The sequence below is a fragment of the Pseudorasbora parva genome, chromosome 17 (assembly GCF_024679245.1).
Source record: "Pseudorasbora parva isolate DD20220531a chromosome 17, ASM2467924v1, whole genome shotgun sequence".
Lineage (NCBI taxonomy): Eukaryota > Metazoa > Chordata > Actinopteri > Cypriniformes > Gobionidae > Pseudorasbora > Pseudorasbora parva.
In genome coordinates this window covers 35,381,850-35,399,450 of record NC_090188.1, presented here as the reverse complement: position 1 = coordinate 35,399,450, position 17,601 = coordinate 35,381,850, and the positions used below count along the sequence as shown (strand labels likewise).

The 17,601-nt window shown below is 39.0% G+C and overlaps 1 protein-coding gene across 4 annotated transcripts in view; it reads right to left on the bottom strand.

Moving 5' to 3' along the window:
• pde10a (phosphodiesterase 10A) overlaps positions 1-17,601 on the bottom strand; it is a 205,326-nt gene that overhangs the window by 42,669 nt on the left and 145,056 nt on the right. For all 4 annotated transcript variants that reach the window (XM_067421735.1, XM_067421737.1, XM_067421739.1 and 1 more), the window contains exons 5-9: positions 11,848-11,897; positions 10,898-11,038; positions 1,479-1,634; positions 1,116-1,166; positions 70-128 (exon numbers count right to left, since the gene is read on the bottom strand). In XM_067421735.1, the coding sequence (XP_067277836.1) occupies positions 70-128; positions 1,116-1,166; positions 1,479-1,634; positions 10,898-11,038; positions 11,848-11,897 (457 nt within the window). The remainder of the gene's footprint in view (positions 1-69; positions 129-1,115; positions 1,167-1,478; positions 1,635-10,897; positions 11,039-11,847; positions 11,898-17,601) is intronic.

Below are 17,601 nucleotides of genomic sequence, written 5' to 3'. Positions count from 1 at the left end.
ATCCTGACATTACTAAACACACACGTTTCATGAGATTTCACAAATACACATTTTGAGGCATAAACTTACTTTGACACATCTAGGAGAAAGTCGTTGAGTTCCGTCTGTTTGGCGAGACCTCTGCAGACCTACGAACAAAAAAGAAACAGGAAGTTTAAAGATGGCAATCACCACCAGTCGGTATCCAAACTGATATTTTCGTCTTAAGAAATTACCCTTTAAGTGAATTCCATGTGTAACTGATCATGTTGATCACCAGACAATTATCTTTTTAGAACATTTTGATCTATAATCTTGATTTAAAAAGCTGATATTAATTCACTGCTTCATGCATCTACGGGTTATTTTTATGTATTTATTTATTTTTGCTAAAAATTTGAAAATGCCTTTTGTCCTACATAGAAATAACAAAAGCATACATACGGCTTGAGGGTTAGATGATGACAACATAATCGCCATTTTTGGATGAACACGCCCTAAAGATATAGTTCAACTAAAAATAAAAATTCAGTCATCATTTACTCACTTCTATGCTAAACCCATATGATGTAATTTTTTATATGTAGAACACTAAAAGGAGAACCTTTTGGAGCATTTCAGATAGTCACCAAGCACTGTTGTATGGAAAAGAGCAGTGTAAAATTCTTCAGAATTCAAAATAATTCAATTTAATTTATGAGTGAACCATTCCTTTAAGGCCTTTTACTAAAATGTGTTACTGTACTGTTACTGTGTCTACTATACTCATTGGGACCATGTTCTGATGGTTCCCTAACTTCTGAGAAGGTTTGTGTCCCACAGAGAGAGTTACTCCCAAAGAGCTATATGATGCACAGGGACATTAAAGCCCAGTGTTGTCATTCACATCGTACAATCGTTTAAGTACAAACAAGACTGCATTGTCATTAATTGCACCTCCTGAGACGAGGGTGTGTTTAATGTGTGGTCTGGTTGCTTACACTGGGCCCACTTGATCCATGTACACAGTGGATTACAGAAATCAAAACACGTGTGTACAACCAGATCAAACAGCTTATGCAACAGAATCCCAAACTGTCAAGCTGCAACAAAAAGCAAGGCTCAATCAATGCATTGTTTTTCTCAAATGTACTCACCTGAACTTGGTGTATAGCTACAGATGCCCAGGCCAAATTTGCTGTTGCAACCTAAAAAAACAGGGTACACTTAGCCAAAAATACAATACGCGCAACTGCAGCATTCCACAAACAGGCAGAACTTCATAGTTCATGGTACCTTGCTTGACGGTTGAATGTCTTGTTAGCCAAAATGTGAATATGATTACACACTTATTGTTAATATTTTCTGCATTTAACAGTAGAGTAGGGTAAGTCTGTTGTTTTTAGAGTTTTTAGAGCAACCTAAAACATTCCTTAAATAGTCCTGAAGTAAAATTGCAGCCTGGCTAAAAGAATTTCTAGAAGAGCTACATGGTACTAGAACTTTCTCCTTAAGAGTACCTCCTGGTGGCTAAGGTTGAAGGGCTCTCTGCCCAGATGGCGGTGCAGCTCCAGGATAGCGATGAGGTCTCCGATGGCGGTGAGGATGGGTAGACACAAAACAGAATGTACAAGGATCCCTGAGTCCTGCCCTGTGCCGTGAGGGAATCTCTCGTCCTATGGGGAAAAATGGAACAGACAGGGATTACACAGGGAAAGGGGTGGGAAGTTGTGTTCTTCAAAAAGTTCTAAATCTGTAAGCCTTGACTTAAAAATCCAATCAATCAATCAATCAATCAATCAATCAATCAATCAATCAATCAATCAATAATTGCAACTTAAAAAATGTATGTTTTTTTTCTTCTTCTATATTGTGTAAAAAAACATATGTGGTAGCATAATAATCTTATACACTGGAAGCATTCAATTTGGCACACCATAACGACTGCTGTGGCCACTTTATTTAGTTAATAATTACAATATTTATAATAAATATTGTATATGTCATTTTTTCATAGATTTTTTCCATGTATTGAAATTACTAAAAGCTTGCTTTAAATAATTGATTATAAAGCAATCGTATTTGATATTTTACAACAGTGGTTCCCATGGTTATAAAGTTGTGACCCAAATTTTTAGGAATATGACATATGGATACTGATCCTGATACAGAATGCACATCCAAATTGCATGCAAATCTATAGTTGTGTGTGTAATTTATATTCTAGAACAAAACATCACAGCTTTATTTTACTAATAAATTGAAAAACCCTAATATAAGCCCCTATAGGAATATAAGACCCCATTGGAAAATCAAAAGAAAAAAACAGTGGCGAATAATTCCTCTGGGTTGTGAAGTCATTCTTGCAGTACAACGCAATGCATTTTGGGACTTTAGGTCACGGAGGCCGCTGTCGATACTGTGTTGTATAGGAAATTGACGCTTTTGGTTCTAAAAGTAGAACTAGTTCAGCTAAAAAAAGTTACAATGGTGAACGCGTGTTGTGTCATTAACTGCCATAATCGCACTCACGACCGGAGTGGAAAACTAATCGCAAATGGAGTGTGATTGTTTAGCTTTCCCTCCTGGAAACAGCACATTGGGTCTCTTTTGTGGACTTCAGGACACAGACACTACATCAGCGAATGTGTAGGTAGACGTAAAAACTTGTGTTAGATAGTGAAAAACGCATTCTAATGGTGTACGCTTGCTGTGTTATGGACTGCTATAGCCGCTCTCATGAACTGCGTGGGGGAAAAAACCCTCAAATGATGCGCAATTTTTCAGTTTACCAGCTTGGAAACAACAGGTGAAGGTGAAAGTAAACCTCAATGAAAATAAACAGCTTACCCAAAAGGTGTCTTTATAATTTGTGTTTATTTGTTATTCATAACAGATATATTACAATGTATGATTTCTGAATCGCTTATATGCGTACACTAGGCCTGGGCGATATGACGAAATATATCGTCTGGACGATAGAAAAAGTCTATCGTTTTATATTAGGCTCTATCGCTTACGCCACGATAAGGCATTTACGGCAGAATTTTACGTCAAGATGCACCTCACGGCATGGCATGCCCATGCACGCTGCAATACATAAACAAACATGGAGGAAGACGGTAGTAGACGCGGTTCAGACCAGGGTAATTCTCAGAGTAATTATGCCAGTGTGGTGGCATAAGCGCTCAAAACAAACTTCAGACACAGACGCTGCAACGAGCTTTTACGCATGGCACACCATAGCCATATATTGAAATATTCAATGGCAGGTGTAGGGATGGCAAAAACTAAACATTTTCTTGACCGACCACCGAGCCTCATTAGCCGGTTGAAACCGGTTAACCGATTAGTTTAAAATATGCTGCGCTATTTGAAATAACAGCCGCGAGCCGCGCTCCCTCTCTCTCTCTCTCTCTCTCTCTCTCTCTCTCTCTCTCTCTCTCTCTCTCACACACACACACACACACACACACGCACTGTCCTAGCGCTGCCGCCTCCCTTCCATTCACGTCGCTTTTTTTAAATCCCCCACAGCGCGAAACACGAGTCCCGCAAACGCGCCGCCAAGTTGCTTGTTTGCAATCTGAGGACGATGGCTCCTTAGTTTCGAAATGGTTTGGGTACAAGGTGATCGCGTTGAAAATAAAGACATTTGTCTAGTAAGAAGCTCATTTAAAACATTGCTGCGGCTCATTTAAGAAAATGACAGCTCCGAAGAGATGCCGCTTTAGTTCGAGGGTGTGTTACCACTGAAATGTAGATGTAATATATTTCCAAATGTAAGCCCATTTTAAGCGAAATGCACGCTTCATACTGTTGTCTGCCCTGACTCTAACCTCGAGTGTTTTAGCCTGTTTACTTTTTGCAAACCTTGTGAACGCGCAAACCCAAAAAAGCTGTGACCTCGCGCTAAATGTTTTTATTGGTTTATTAAGTACAAACAGGCGAGTTATGAAAAATTGAGTGCGAGGGATATGCTCACTTCACACAAAAAGATTTTGGAATGAAATGGCTAATTGTAGTAGCATTTAGTCCACTGTATAATAGCCTAATTTAGAGATCACTTTTTTTTTTTTAACCGACAACTTTGATTGGTTAACGTTGATGCGGTCAACCATCGGTCAAACGGTCATCGGTTAACATCCCTAGCAAGGTTATTATAGTTTTGCTTTTTGAAATTAGTTTTTATTTTAGTATCGTTTTCAATTTTGCTACAAATTTCAGTTTAGTTTTAGTTAGTTTTACAAATGGTTTTGCTAGTTTTAGTTTAGTTTTTATTTTGCAAATACATTTCTATTTAGTTTTTATTTATTTAGTTTCAGTTTCAGTTTTAGTAATTATAGTTTAGCAGAGTTACCATAATGAAGTGTAGAGACCAAATCAAGGTTTTTAATTTCAGCAAAGTTTAATGTTTGCACAGATTAGAGTTTATTCTTACTAAACATCCTTAAGTGAAATAACTTGATAAACGAGCATTATTGTTTATACCCAGGGAGGTCTTACAAAACATGCATAAAGTTGGGTCTTCACCTTTGAGCAAAAAAGCTTGAGTCAAACTATGACCTATACAAACAACGATCTGGAGATTAAAAATGAAATAAATTATATTTTGATATTAAAAAATTATATTTGATATTTTTGACATAGATCCTCTGAATATTAGCCTATCTTAAAGAATAAAATAAATGCAACGTAAAAAATATAAAAGTAAAAATTATAAATTCCAGACAAACTCATTCATAACAAAGATGAAATATTGTTAAACAATTAAAAGCTTATTTTCATTTCTTCAGTAGTACAATGTAGACTAGCAGTGTAAGACCACAGCTATAGTCATCTGAATACAGCCAACACACACTGTTGTGCTCTGTGTGTGTGTGTTGTGCTATAATTGTAAAGGGGACCAATGTCCTTACTTATCTAGTAAAATATTATGATAACTGACTAGTGAGGACATTTGACTGGTCCTCACTAGCTAAAAAGGCTTATAAATCGGCCAAAACATGTTTTTATTTAAATCTATTGTTTTGCACGTTCTTGGGATGGGTAGGTTTAGGGATAGGGATTGGGTTAGGGGATATAAAATATCATTAACCTGATATAAAATCAATGGAAGTCCATGCAATGTCCTCACTTATATATAGTGAAACAAACACGTGTGTGTGTGTGTGTGTGTGTCCTGGTATTCCCTACTTTGTGGGGAAATGTCTCCACACAGATAATAATATTAGTAGTAGTAAATGATTATGAAAACACCTTTGAGCCTGTCAATATTATGCAAACATGAAATCTCAAATGCACAGTAGGCTAGTACTTGCTATTAGTTGCTGACTTTTGCGCCTGCGTCTCTCGTCGCGTAAGAAACGGCATTCTAAAACAGTGAGCTTAAGTTAAAAGAAGTTCAACGTGCATCTCATTACCTTGTGTTATTTCCCATTTCACTGCCACGGACGCATTGATTCTTTGTGAACTGCCGTTTAGCGATGTGTTGCCTCTCTGCACGTGTCCGTCACTCAGATCACTTCACGCGCCGTAGCGCATATATACAGACACTCCCTCAACCGCCACTGTCAGATTCTCCACCACATTAAAGAGAGCTTATTAATAACGAAAACGAATATTTATTTTTGCTAATTATTATTTTATTTCAGTTAGTTTTTTAGTAAGAGTAGTTAGTTTCGTTTAGTTTTAGTTTTTTATTTATTCAGATTTTTAAATTTTATTTCAGTTTACGAAAATGTTTTTTGACCAATAGTTTTAGTCTTAGTTTCAGTTTTCGTTTACGAAAATAACCTTGATCCCTAGGCAGGTGTTAACTTTACCAACAGTCTTGCTTGAAAAAAAGGTTCTAAATAAAATAAAAATGTAGTCCATACTACCTTTATTTGTTTTGTATATCATTTCAAACTGCATTTCCACATTGCAATTTTGTATAGACTATTCATAAACTGAATTAACAGAAAAATTGCTATATCGTTATGCATATCGTTATCGGGATATCAAATGAGCTATATCGGGATATGAAATTTTGGCCATATTGCCCAGCCCTAGCGTACACCATAACAATGTAAACATATCTGGAAATTCTTCATTGCTTCTCTCAGTAACTTAGAAGGAATCTTGTACTTGTACCTTTTAAGCCCAATAAAAAAACTGCGAAAGAGAAATCAATGTGTAGTCCTGTGTGTGGTGCGATAGACGACCGTATGATTTCTGATTGTATGAAAGATGAATATGTGCAATGTCCTGGGATTACGATTGAGTGCTCATGTACGCAAGAGATTCAAATATTAGTACATTCATTCCAAGTGAGTGCAAGCAGTTCTTAAAAAGTATTAACCTGAATACAGTCATTTTTTTTCTCTAGTGATTTGTATTTGTTTTCATTGTACGCTCCTGAGCGTGACCTAAAACATGGCGGCGACTGCCCAGAATGCAACGCGCAGTGACGTTGATTCCCAGACTCTGCAAGGACACTGACAAATAGCCAGACATCATCTCATCGAACAGCAGATACTGAATCAGGACAACTAGAGGCGCAGGTCAGTGGAACAGAAAAAAACATGCAAGGTTTAAAGACAGTTTGTATTTACAATTTTAACTTCTTTTAATATGAGTGCCACATTTTAGGACGCTGTGTTAGTGATTGTGCAAGGTCAGGGAGGGCGGGCCGGTGGGGAGCAGGTCTTGCTAGTTGCGCCATATTGGCCCAACCAGACATGGTTCCAAGAACTAATGCTCTTCACAACATCCCCTCCCTGAAGCATTCCTCTGAAGAAGGATCTGCTTTTTCAGAGACAGAGCACCCATTGGCCCCCACATCCAAACCTCTGGACAGGATGTGGAGGACTTAGGTGATCTACCCCCAGCAGTAGTAAGCAGTAGACAGCAAAGACTGTCTCACTCAATCATGATGCAGTAGATGGTAAATCTGTGGGAGAGCACATCCTGATCATCAGGTGCCTGAGGGGTGTGAGAAGGTTGAATCCTTCTTGCCTTTACCTTATACCCCTCTTGGGACCTCTCTTGGGTGATAACAGCCCTTTGAACCATTGCAGGCAATAAAGCTCCTGACTGCACTGGCTTCGGTTAAGAGAGTAGGGGACCTGCAAGCATTTTCCAAAACGTAATCCTGAGATCTCGACCCAGAAGTTCGACCCAGAGGACCACGCCCTTTAGGGATCAGGTGGTGAAACTGCCAAAGCTGCCCCCTGAGGAGGCAGACTCAACCCTTGCTCTGCTCTGTCCCGTTCGTTCTTTGTACCTGTACATGGACCGAAAGCATAAGGAGCTTCAGAGCTTAAGGACATCAGAACAGCTCTTTGTTTGTTATGGAGAACATCAGAAATAAAAGGCTGTTTCCAAGCAGAGACTGGCCTACTGGATAATGGGTGTGAGGGCTCATTCCACTCGGAGTGTTGCTTATTTTGGATGTTGCAGCATGGCGTCTCACTTGCAGACATTTGTAAAGCTGCAGGCCGGGTGACACCCAACATATTTGCGAGGTTTTACAATCTCTGTGTAGAGCCTGTCTTTCTGTGTATTCGCCACAAGTAGCCAGTAGACGCTGGGTACTCATGTGTTGTGATTCCCCTATGGGCGATCCCACATATGTATTCTTCCACAGTATGGCTTCCCTGTTGATGAGCCTGTGTCTTTTTCTTTGAGAAACCCTAACTAGGCTGAATTTACTATAGAGACCTCCATATGTAGCACTGCCCTGTTGGACAGTCCATATGTGTAATCTCCATGTTACCTCGCTTCGGGCAGGATATGGCCTCCATAGCATCCCTTCCCATTGGCACACTTTCCCAGTGTTATCCAATAGTTTCACTGTATATAAACAGCTGTGATTGATACTTCTCTGTGCTGAAGCCCTGCCTTTTCTATGCCTGGAAGGGGCAGCAATTGTGGAGTTTTGGTAGAGATCCCAATTCGTCAGTTGTTCTCAAAATGGTCTTGTCTAACAGAAGAGTAAATTCTTTGCAGAAAAGTTAACAGCTTCCATGCATGTCTTTAAAAATAATCTTGAATCAGAAAAACATTTAATTTAGAGTGACATTAGAGTGACTACTCACTCCCAGTCAAAACCAGTCAGTCTTGTGACCCAACAGATGTGAAACATTGCTCTAACCTCCTGGGTGTCACTGTCCTCGTACAAGAACATTATATTTTAGCAAATTTCTCTTATACCATACGGTCACATGTTTTATGTCTGGATGCAGCTGAATGGTAGCCTGAAAAGCCAGACCCATATCATGATGTTTGGTCTGGAAACTCACCATTGACAGGGCTCAATCTGAGGGGCGGGATAAACGGTTGTCTTTTAAACTCCCTCTACACGGTGTGCACGCAACTGGATAGCGCTACAACCAACCAGAGCTAGTTGAAAGATGAAACTTTCGGCGTATCCGGTAGGCAAAACTCAGAACACATCTTTCCCTTCTTAAAGGGGGGGTGAAACACTCAGTTTCAGTCAATCTCATGTCAATCTTGAGTACCTATAGAGTAGTATTGCATCCTTCATATCTCCGAAAAGTCTTTAGTTTTATCATATTTATAAAAGAAATATAGGCTGTACCGAGTCTTTCCGGAAAAAACCGAGCGCCTGGAGGCGTATCGTGTGGGCGGAGCTAAAGAATGACAAGCGCGCAAAGCGGTGACGTCCTCAAGCGTGGAGAAACCCATCTATCTCAGCTAATACAGATAATGATCCACAATCAAATCTGAGGGAGAAATAAATTGAACAGGAGACACGGCAACAGCAGGACGTCCGTCTCTGTGGTATGTAAGTTACTGTATTTAATGGCCTCTCCACATTTCTGTGTGTTTACTCGCAGTTTATGAGGACATGATTCGGTTTATGGACTATTGTATGCGACTAGACCTTAGAAGTAGCAAGCAAAACGGTTTTGCACGTCAGAATACTGTAACGTTATACAGAGAACAACAATGGAGTAACCGTTAGCGCATTTGAATGACGAAGCACGCGATCGTGTCGTTTACTGATGTTTACTCATGCGACGGTAGCCAATAGCAGAGACATTTGAAGCAGTTTAAGTTAACTCACCGTCGAAGCTTTATCGCTGGGACCGCTCCGTCAGAAACACACTTCTTTGGTATGATTTGGTAAAGTCCTGTGACAGCAGTGGCGTGTAAATCCATTTTGAGATGCGACTGAAGCGATGCCTTGAAGCTTCCCGTCATTTCTGCGTTCAAATCGGTTCAAATGCAGCGCTGCCTTCCCGGAATGCTGTGCTGAAGCGTTGAAGTCGCTTGATGTCACGCATAGGAATAAAGGGGAGCGCGGCGCCGTTCACGGACGACTGGATCTGCAGCTGAGAGACTGTTTACAGCGTGCTCTAGTCACGCGCGCGCGCGCGCGCACCCTACCGGGAGAAGAGCCCGTACGGCCCATACAAGGACCTTCCGCTCTTATTAACGTCAAATAGACCCATACTCGAAAAAAACTCGCCGAAACTTGTGAGAAACCGGAAGGAGTATTTTTGACACAGAAATACTCCATCAAACGTCCAACATTAGTTTTTGAAACTTTGTCTATGTTTAGGATGGGAATCCAAGTCTTTAACAGTGCAAAAAGCTTAGTATGCATGAAACAGCATTTCACCCCCCCTTTAAGAATGACTTCAGTGCCGTTCTTTGTTCTTTTCTCAGAGAAAAGCTTAACTCCAAATCTTCCAGAGTCGCGGTCAAAGCTGATTCGAAATGCCGCCGTTCGCCAGCTTCTGTGTTTACTAGAAGAAGCACGCAAGCACAACTCGGCCGCCATTATTTGTAGCCCCGCCCACCGACTCTATACACGATGTGATTGGCCCGACCAGAGTTTGGCGTTTACAGCTCAGAAGTGTATTGAGAGTTGCTAGACGACACTCGCGGGCAGATTCGATTTGCTGCCGCTAGGGTGCGTCTAGATTTCTAGGCTAGCTGAATGGTCCATAAAGAGCACATTCCGGGATTTTCAGATATACCAGTTGTTTTGAGGTTTCACAAGGATAACAACTCCTTGGTCTGTAAAAATGACTAAATGATGAAATTTAGCACACTTATGGAAAATATTATAATATTTTGTAATTTTTTTGTAAATATCATCTAAATAATATATACTTTTAGTATATATAATATATACTTTCCATGCATACTTCCCTTTTTCTAAATACAAGGATTTAGTAGTCGGCCCTTCACTTGATTTGCAAAACTTGATGTGGCCCTCTGGTCTAAAAAGTTTGCCCACCAGTCTAAACTAATGACATGAAAAACTGAACTATATTCAAAATACTTTGTTTTCCTGTGTCTTAAGAGGCTAAAACAACTGTTTTGTTATCTTGCCATGCAAATTCTGTCTTTTTACTAAATGATTTCTGATGAAAAATATTTTACTGTCATTTAACTGTTGCTAAAGTTTAGCCACAAGCTTCAAGATGGCGTGCAGTTTAATTGCTCAATGTGTATGACAAACTGGATGGGACATGACACATTCAGTACAGTGACACATTTCACATCACGTTAGGTAATTTTTAGGGGTGACCCCGAATAGTCGAAGATTTGATGCATCGATATGCGGAGCCGGATTCGACCACCGATCTCACGGTCGAATCTTCGCAGGTGTTATGAAACGAGGATCATACCATTTTGGCAATATGGGGGTGCTCAATATTTTAAACAACGAGCGCCATTTCTAAGTTTTTATATTAAATTTATATTATATTTCACTCAAATCGTCGACAATAGAAAGAGTAAATCCTTAGTCGAGGACACCTGTAGTAATTTCTATAAAATATATATTTGTTAAAATAGTAGAAACTGCAGAATCTACTGTCATTTTTTAAAGGAATTATTCATGCAAATATTGTCAATTGAGCTGCAGTAAAATTATTTTGAGGATCTTGGAAATGAGTGAAAGCAGCAGGCAGCTCACCCCCATGATGTCCTCTACAAGTAGTGTCTTGCGTGTCTTTGCAACGTGAGCGGCGATGGTGGTCCCAAACGTGATGGGACCAGAGGGGATGAGCCCAGGAAGCCCCTCTTTTGCCCCCGTTGGAGTGAACAAACATAAACTCTGTGACAGGGAAAGCAACATCAACAAAACAGCACAATGTTAAGGGAAATGTCTTGATTCTTCTCTGGAAAATATAATATTTGCCTGCGCTTTAAAAATCTTATTATATATTCATATATTGGCTAAAATACAACACTTAACAATACTTAAGATTAAAATCAATTACATTTATACTTAAGACTAGCTGTACCTACTACAGCTGACCATTATATACTTATATACACATTATAAAAAATAAAACAACACTGGATTGGTTTATCTATTCATTACTTACCACAGAATAAGACCGATTAGACAAAAGAGAAGCCCTTTCAAACTTAGTTATCCGATTGGTCAAAATACTAGTCATCCAAGCAAAACTACTCGTGTATAAAAGAGAGGAGATGAACATAGCAGTGGTCTCAAGTGTTTTAATGCTATAGAAATTCCAGGCCATTTGGAGACAAACAGAACATGTAGATGACCAATCAAAGGTTTGCACTCACTTGGCTAAGTTTACGTTTCTCATGATCTTAAGACCTCTGAAGCTTCAGTGCCTAGAAATTAGTTTTGTTGACAAAATATAGATTGTTTCTAGTTTAAGTTAAGCATCTAGGCAAAAACGGGCTTCTTTGAAGAATCTAAAATCTAAAATAGTTTTTTGGTGACCAAATTATAAAATAGTTAATGGCGACTAAAAGATTTGCATCCTTCAATGTTCCTTAAATCAATGTTTTAATTTGAAATATACTTGAGTATATTTCTCAACATCAACATCCACTAAACACTTTTCAACATGTATCAACTCAACCAGAACAGAAAATACTTACATTGTTGCATTCTCCAAGGAAGTAAAGTGCAAATCCATCAGCTTTTGTGGCTGTAAGAAAAAAATAAAAAATAAAAAGTGTCACAGGATGATGTACTGTATCATGCTTTAGACGTATGTTCAAACCAATACAATCTCAAAGAATGTATCTGGACAGAAATGAGCCCATTGCAAATGGCATTTCCAGGGGAAAATTGAACAGCAAAGGGCTAATACATATGGCTAATGTTTTTAACCGATATAATATTTTTTTCTTTTGAAGAAGATCCAAGTTTACGAAAGGACCAAAAGATTGTAATAAAGAAGCATGTTTAAATTAACGTGTTTGAACCAGGGTCACAAATAAGCATGAACTTGGGGTAAAATGGAGTAAAGAAATCTTATAATCTGAAAGCTATATCACTTAATTCACATCAGCTATGTTTCCACTAAAAGTTGTGAATTTATATGACAAATCTGAATATCGCATAAAACATACAGCAGCTTTACAAACCACGGTAACCTCCGCGTCGTCATGTGCGCATGACGTTGCTTTTATCACGTGAGCAAACACAACATGAGCGCCAACTCCGTCTCCTATATATGTTTTTTAATAAACCGCTAGGTCTAGTCTAACGATTCTGATTGGATTGTGTTGGTAATAGACACTTTCCTGGAGCTAAAATAAGTGTTGTGCCTCTAATAAGTGCTTTTGATCTTCTTTTTGCTTTAAAGGATATAAGGAAAATACTGGACATTTGCCACAGATTTGTCCCACCACCTACAACGCAACTGAATCCTTCAAGCACCTCCAAACTTGCAAAATGTGCTTTAAAAAAAAACTTTTAAACAGAAAAAGGCATTTTACCATACATTTTTACAGTGGGTCTATTCGAACGGGATTAGTATTACCCGAGGTCATTTTTTCGGACCTTTTTACAGAAGGTAAAAGTCTCGGTAATCTTTATTGACATTGTCCGTAATGATTACCGAGATGGCACATTCAGACGGGACTAAAATCACAGAGAACCTCTGGTAATAATTACTTTACCCCCACATCCCCATGTTAATCTAATCCAGTCCGAATAGGGCTTTAGAGTGGTAGATGAAAAGCAATAAATGCTGTCACGTTATCTTGCATTTGGATGCCATTCAGCATTTTTTATGCAATATCCCAAAATACACAGTAAATGGGTGGATGGAAACATTGAGAATATATTTCTTAACTCAATTTAATTAAGTATTTGACATAAATGGACAGAACACTGTTATATACAGTGTATCTGGAAAGTATTCACAGCGCTTCACTTTTTCCACATTTTGTTTTAAAATTTGTTTTGAACAATGTTTCATTTTGCTTGTTCTCAATTCTACAAACAATACCACCTAAGGACAATGGCCCTCATTTATCAAAAGTGTGTACACCAAATTTCCAGCGTACACCTTGCGTCCACCCAAACCCACAGTGACTTTGAGATTTATCAATATGGACGTTGGCGTACGGCACGCTCAAATCCTCCGCCAGCTCAGGAGGTGGTGTACGCACGTTTGAGTTAGTGTGAAAATGCGCAGAAAAACAATTCATAACACCACAAAACGCACTGACAAGATATGCTATATTATGACCCACTGTTAAAAACCACAACAACAACATTCAGTGTTTCTTTTTGTGCAACATGAACGACAATGTTTAATTTGTGTGACTTTACCAAAGCGTTTGATTTGTAGGCATATGTATTCCTCCAGTCGCGAGCCTGTGCGCTTTATCTGACGTTTCAGGCCCGTCTGGCCCGGCAGCTGCGCACGGACTGGGACTAAAATAATTCAGACTGACAAAATAATAAACATGACCTTCTTCTTTTAAATAATAATAAAATCAATAAAAACGGCATTCTTCTTCTAAATAACACGCGTCATTAAGAATAATAATCATAATAATAAGAAGAAGAATCTTACAAATTGTCAAGTAATTATTAATGTGAATGAATCTTACTCCACATCACATCATCATCACTATTGTACACCCCAATACATGTGCCGTGATACGAAATTAAATGCTATTTTTTTCAAAACGTGCTGTAAAATAATGCATTGTGGTGGTAATTTATCATCCAAACAGCTATTTAAACTGCTGGAGTGCGCTTCTCAACCCCCACACTATTAACAGTACTCGTTATTTGTGTCCATATTTTGTTTTTGTAGGTGCCTTTAATTCTACTCTTTAAACTCCCAAATTTTTCCACTTCCCTGGTGATCTCGATGGGCGCGTCTCAATCATCTCACTAGTTCAGTAGTCAGGGCACTGATCAGGGAGTCAGCCCATTGACTTCTGTCCTAATCAGTGCCCTGACTAGTGGACTAGTGAGATGACTGAGACGCGCCCGATCTCCACGCCGGAGAAGTTTCGCTTCTTTGCCGTCTTCTGTTTGTCCATGGCGTAAAATGAGGGCGTGGGGGAGGCGGAGACTTGAATATATAGGGGCGTGTTATTCTAATGACGATCGTTTTCAGCCGCCGCATTTATCAAGGGCAGGTATTGCGTACACCTGGATTGCAGAGGTACGCACAGCTTCATAATTCAGGCGGTGAGAGGAGTGTAAGCATGATCTTACGCCAACATATACACCAGTTTCTATGCAAGATTGATAAATGAGGGCCAATGTGAAAGAAGTTTGTTTGAAATCATTTGCAAATGTATTAAAACGGATGTTTCTACAACTTGATTGGAGTCCACCTGTGGTAAATTCAGTTGATTAGACATGATTTAGAAAGGCACACACCTGTCTATTTATGGTAAAGTCCCAGGAATTGTCTGTAGACCTCCGAGACAGGATTGTATCGAGGCACAGATCTGGGGTAGGGTACAGAAACATTTCTGCAGCATTGAAGATCCCATGAGCACAGTGGCCTTCATTATCCATAATAGGAAGAAGTTTGAAACAACCAGAACTCTTTCTAAAGCTGGCCGTCCGACCAAACCGAGCAATTGTGGGAGAAGGGCCTTAGTCAAGTTGGTGACCAAGAACCCAATGTTCACTCTGACAGAGCTTCTCAGTGTTTCTTTGTGGAGAGAGTAGAACCTTTCAGAAGAACAACCATCTCTGCAGCACTCCACAAATCAGGCCTGTATGGTAAAGTGGCCAGGTGGAGGCCACTCCTCAGTAAAAGAAACATGACAGCCCATCTGGAGTTTGTCAAAAGGCACCTGAAGGACTCTCAGACCACGAGAAACAAAATTCTCTGATCTGATCTTTAACTCTTTGGCTTGAATGCCAAGCATACTGTCTGGAGGAAACTAGGCATGTCACTTGGACAATACTATCCTTACAGTGAAGCATAGTGGTGGCAGCATCATGCTGTGGGGATATTTTTTCTGCGGCAGGAACTGGGAGTCTAGTCAGGATCGAGGGAAAGATGAATGCAGCAATGTACAAAGACATTCTTGATGAAAACTTGCTCCAGAGCGCTCTGGACCTCAGACTGTGAAGGTTCCTCTTACAACAGGACAACAACCCTAAGCACACAGCCAAGATAACAAAAGAGTGGCTACGGGCAGAGGTGGAAGTAACAAATTACAACTACTCACGTTACTGTAATTAAGACGTTTTTCGTGTACTTTTACTTTTAAGAGTATATTTTTAAGTCTGTAATTTTCATTGTACATAAGTACAACTTAAGTTAAGTAATGTACTTCGCTACTTTGAAAATCACATTTGTTACTAAGTACTTGTACAATTTGAATTGAATTAATATTCAAATCTTTGACCAGCATTTGGGTATCTATAGAAATAACTGATCGTGGGCGGGCCAATAAAAACCTTTGTATTTGGACCGGGGAAAAAGCCCGGTTTCTGGAGAGCTATTCGTTTTTGCACGTCCTTCACTGTGAAGGTGTATTTTAGTGGTATCAAAGAACTTATATCTTTGGCGTTATGGACGTGGATATTCGAGATGCTGAATTCATTCAAAATTCAGAAGAAATACCGGATGACGAGTACCCATGGGGGAGTTGTTCACATACAGAGGAAGGAAAGGAGACTTTGTTTGCCATCTGCAGTGATTTCAACTTACAAGACTTCAGCCTCTAATCTCAAAAAACACATTATGGTAAGAAGACTTATAACTATATTTATGTGATAGTTGTTTTCGTTTTTAATGTTGGGTAGACCTCACGATAATTTGACTAAAAACATCACTTGAAACATGAGCTTCATTGTTACCCAGGTGACGAGCACAAACCGTTAAAAAAAGATTTAGCATTGTAAAGTGGCGCTCAAAGTAAAATTTTATGTCATTGTCAACAAATTGTTTTTTCATTCATATTGAATCCGTGTTTTAAGCTCATAATAAACGGTCTAATAATGACTCTTTCATAAAAAAAGTCTCTTGCCGCGACCCACTGGCGTAACAGTGTAACTGCACTGATTGACAGCCTGTCTAGATTGCGCATGTGTCAGTGCTAAATGCTGATAGGCCTAACTTTTGAAATATTAGTAGGGTACTTTTGGAAAGCTTTCTTGTCCAGTCAGATTTTTAAAAAAATGTAAAATAAAAAAATCACAACATCTTTTTTATAAATAAAATAACCCAAAAAGCTTATTTATGTTGCATCAAAATTCATTATTATTATTAATAATAATAATAATAATAATAATAATAATAATAATAGACCATTTTTATAACTTGATTCCCATATATATTATATGAAGAAATAATATTAAATAATATATAATTTCCTCTGTATACTTCCTCTGTTATCTTTTTAGCTGAACCTTAACTGAACAAAAGGTTCACAAGGTGAAATGTCCTAGAGTTTAAGGCCCCGTCAACACAGAGACACGTTTAGCTGTATACGTATACATTTTGTACCGTATCAGCGTTTCATCCACACGGATCCGGCGTTTTAGAAGCATGAATCCGATATTTTCTGAAACCGGGTCCCAAAGTGGATAAATCTGAAAAACGACCATCTTCCCTTTTCGTGTGTACAGCGAATCCGTATATTTTCTGAAACGGTGATGTCATCACACTACGTCCAGCACGGTGAAGAGTTAAAGGGATACAACTACGGGCACTGGGCATTATATACGGGCACTGGGCCGTATCTGCATTATTGTAAGGGTATGTTTAGGGTTGGGGTAGGTGTAGGCATTAATAAAACACATCTGTTAAGTAGCAAATGTATTTATTGTTATTTTATTGTGAGATTTTGCCTCACCTCCAACCACTGCTATACCCCTGCTAGCCACAACTCTTCTTCTCCGTTTTTAGTGTATTTCTGTGGCAGAATTACATCGCCACACACTGGCCTGGCATGCAAACTATATCGTTTTTAGTCGGTTTCGGTAATCTCGTGTGGACGCAGATATTTCTTGAAACGAGGAAAAAAAAGATCAGATTGGGAAAGCGCTGGCTTCGTGTAGACGGGGCCGAAGGCCTTTGCCCAGTTGTTGGTTGGTAGTGAAAAGTTTATACTGTTTATACAGGTTTAAAAATCATTTAACATTCTTTAAACAGACAAAATTCCTGTACTATGTGTTTATTCTTATAAAACACAAATTGCATGTTTGAGATCCAACCGTATTTCTGATTTGATTCATTGGATTTGATGTTTATTCAGTAAATATCACCGGCTAAAAAGTAATTAGTACTCGAGTAGTTTTTGAGAGGGGTACTTTGTACATTTTTAACACCAGTACTCTTACTTGTGATTGAGTAATACTTTAGCAACTACTTGTACTTGAGGACAAATTTTCAGTACTCTTTCCACCTCTGG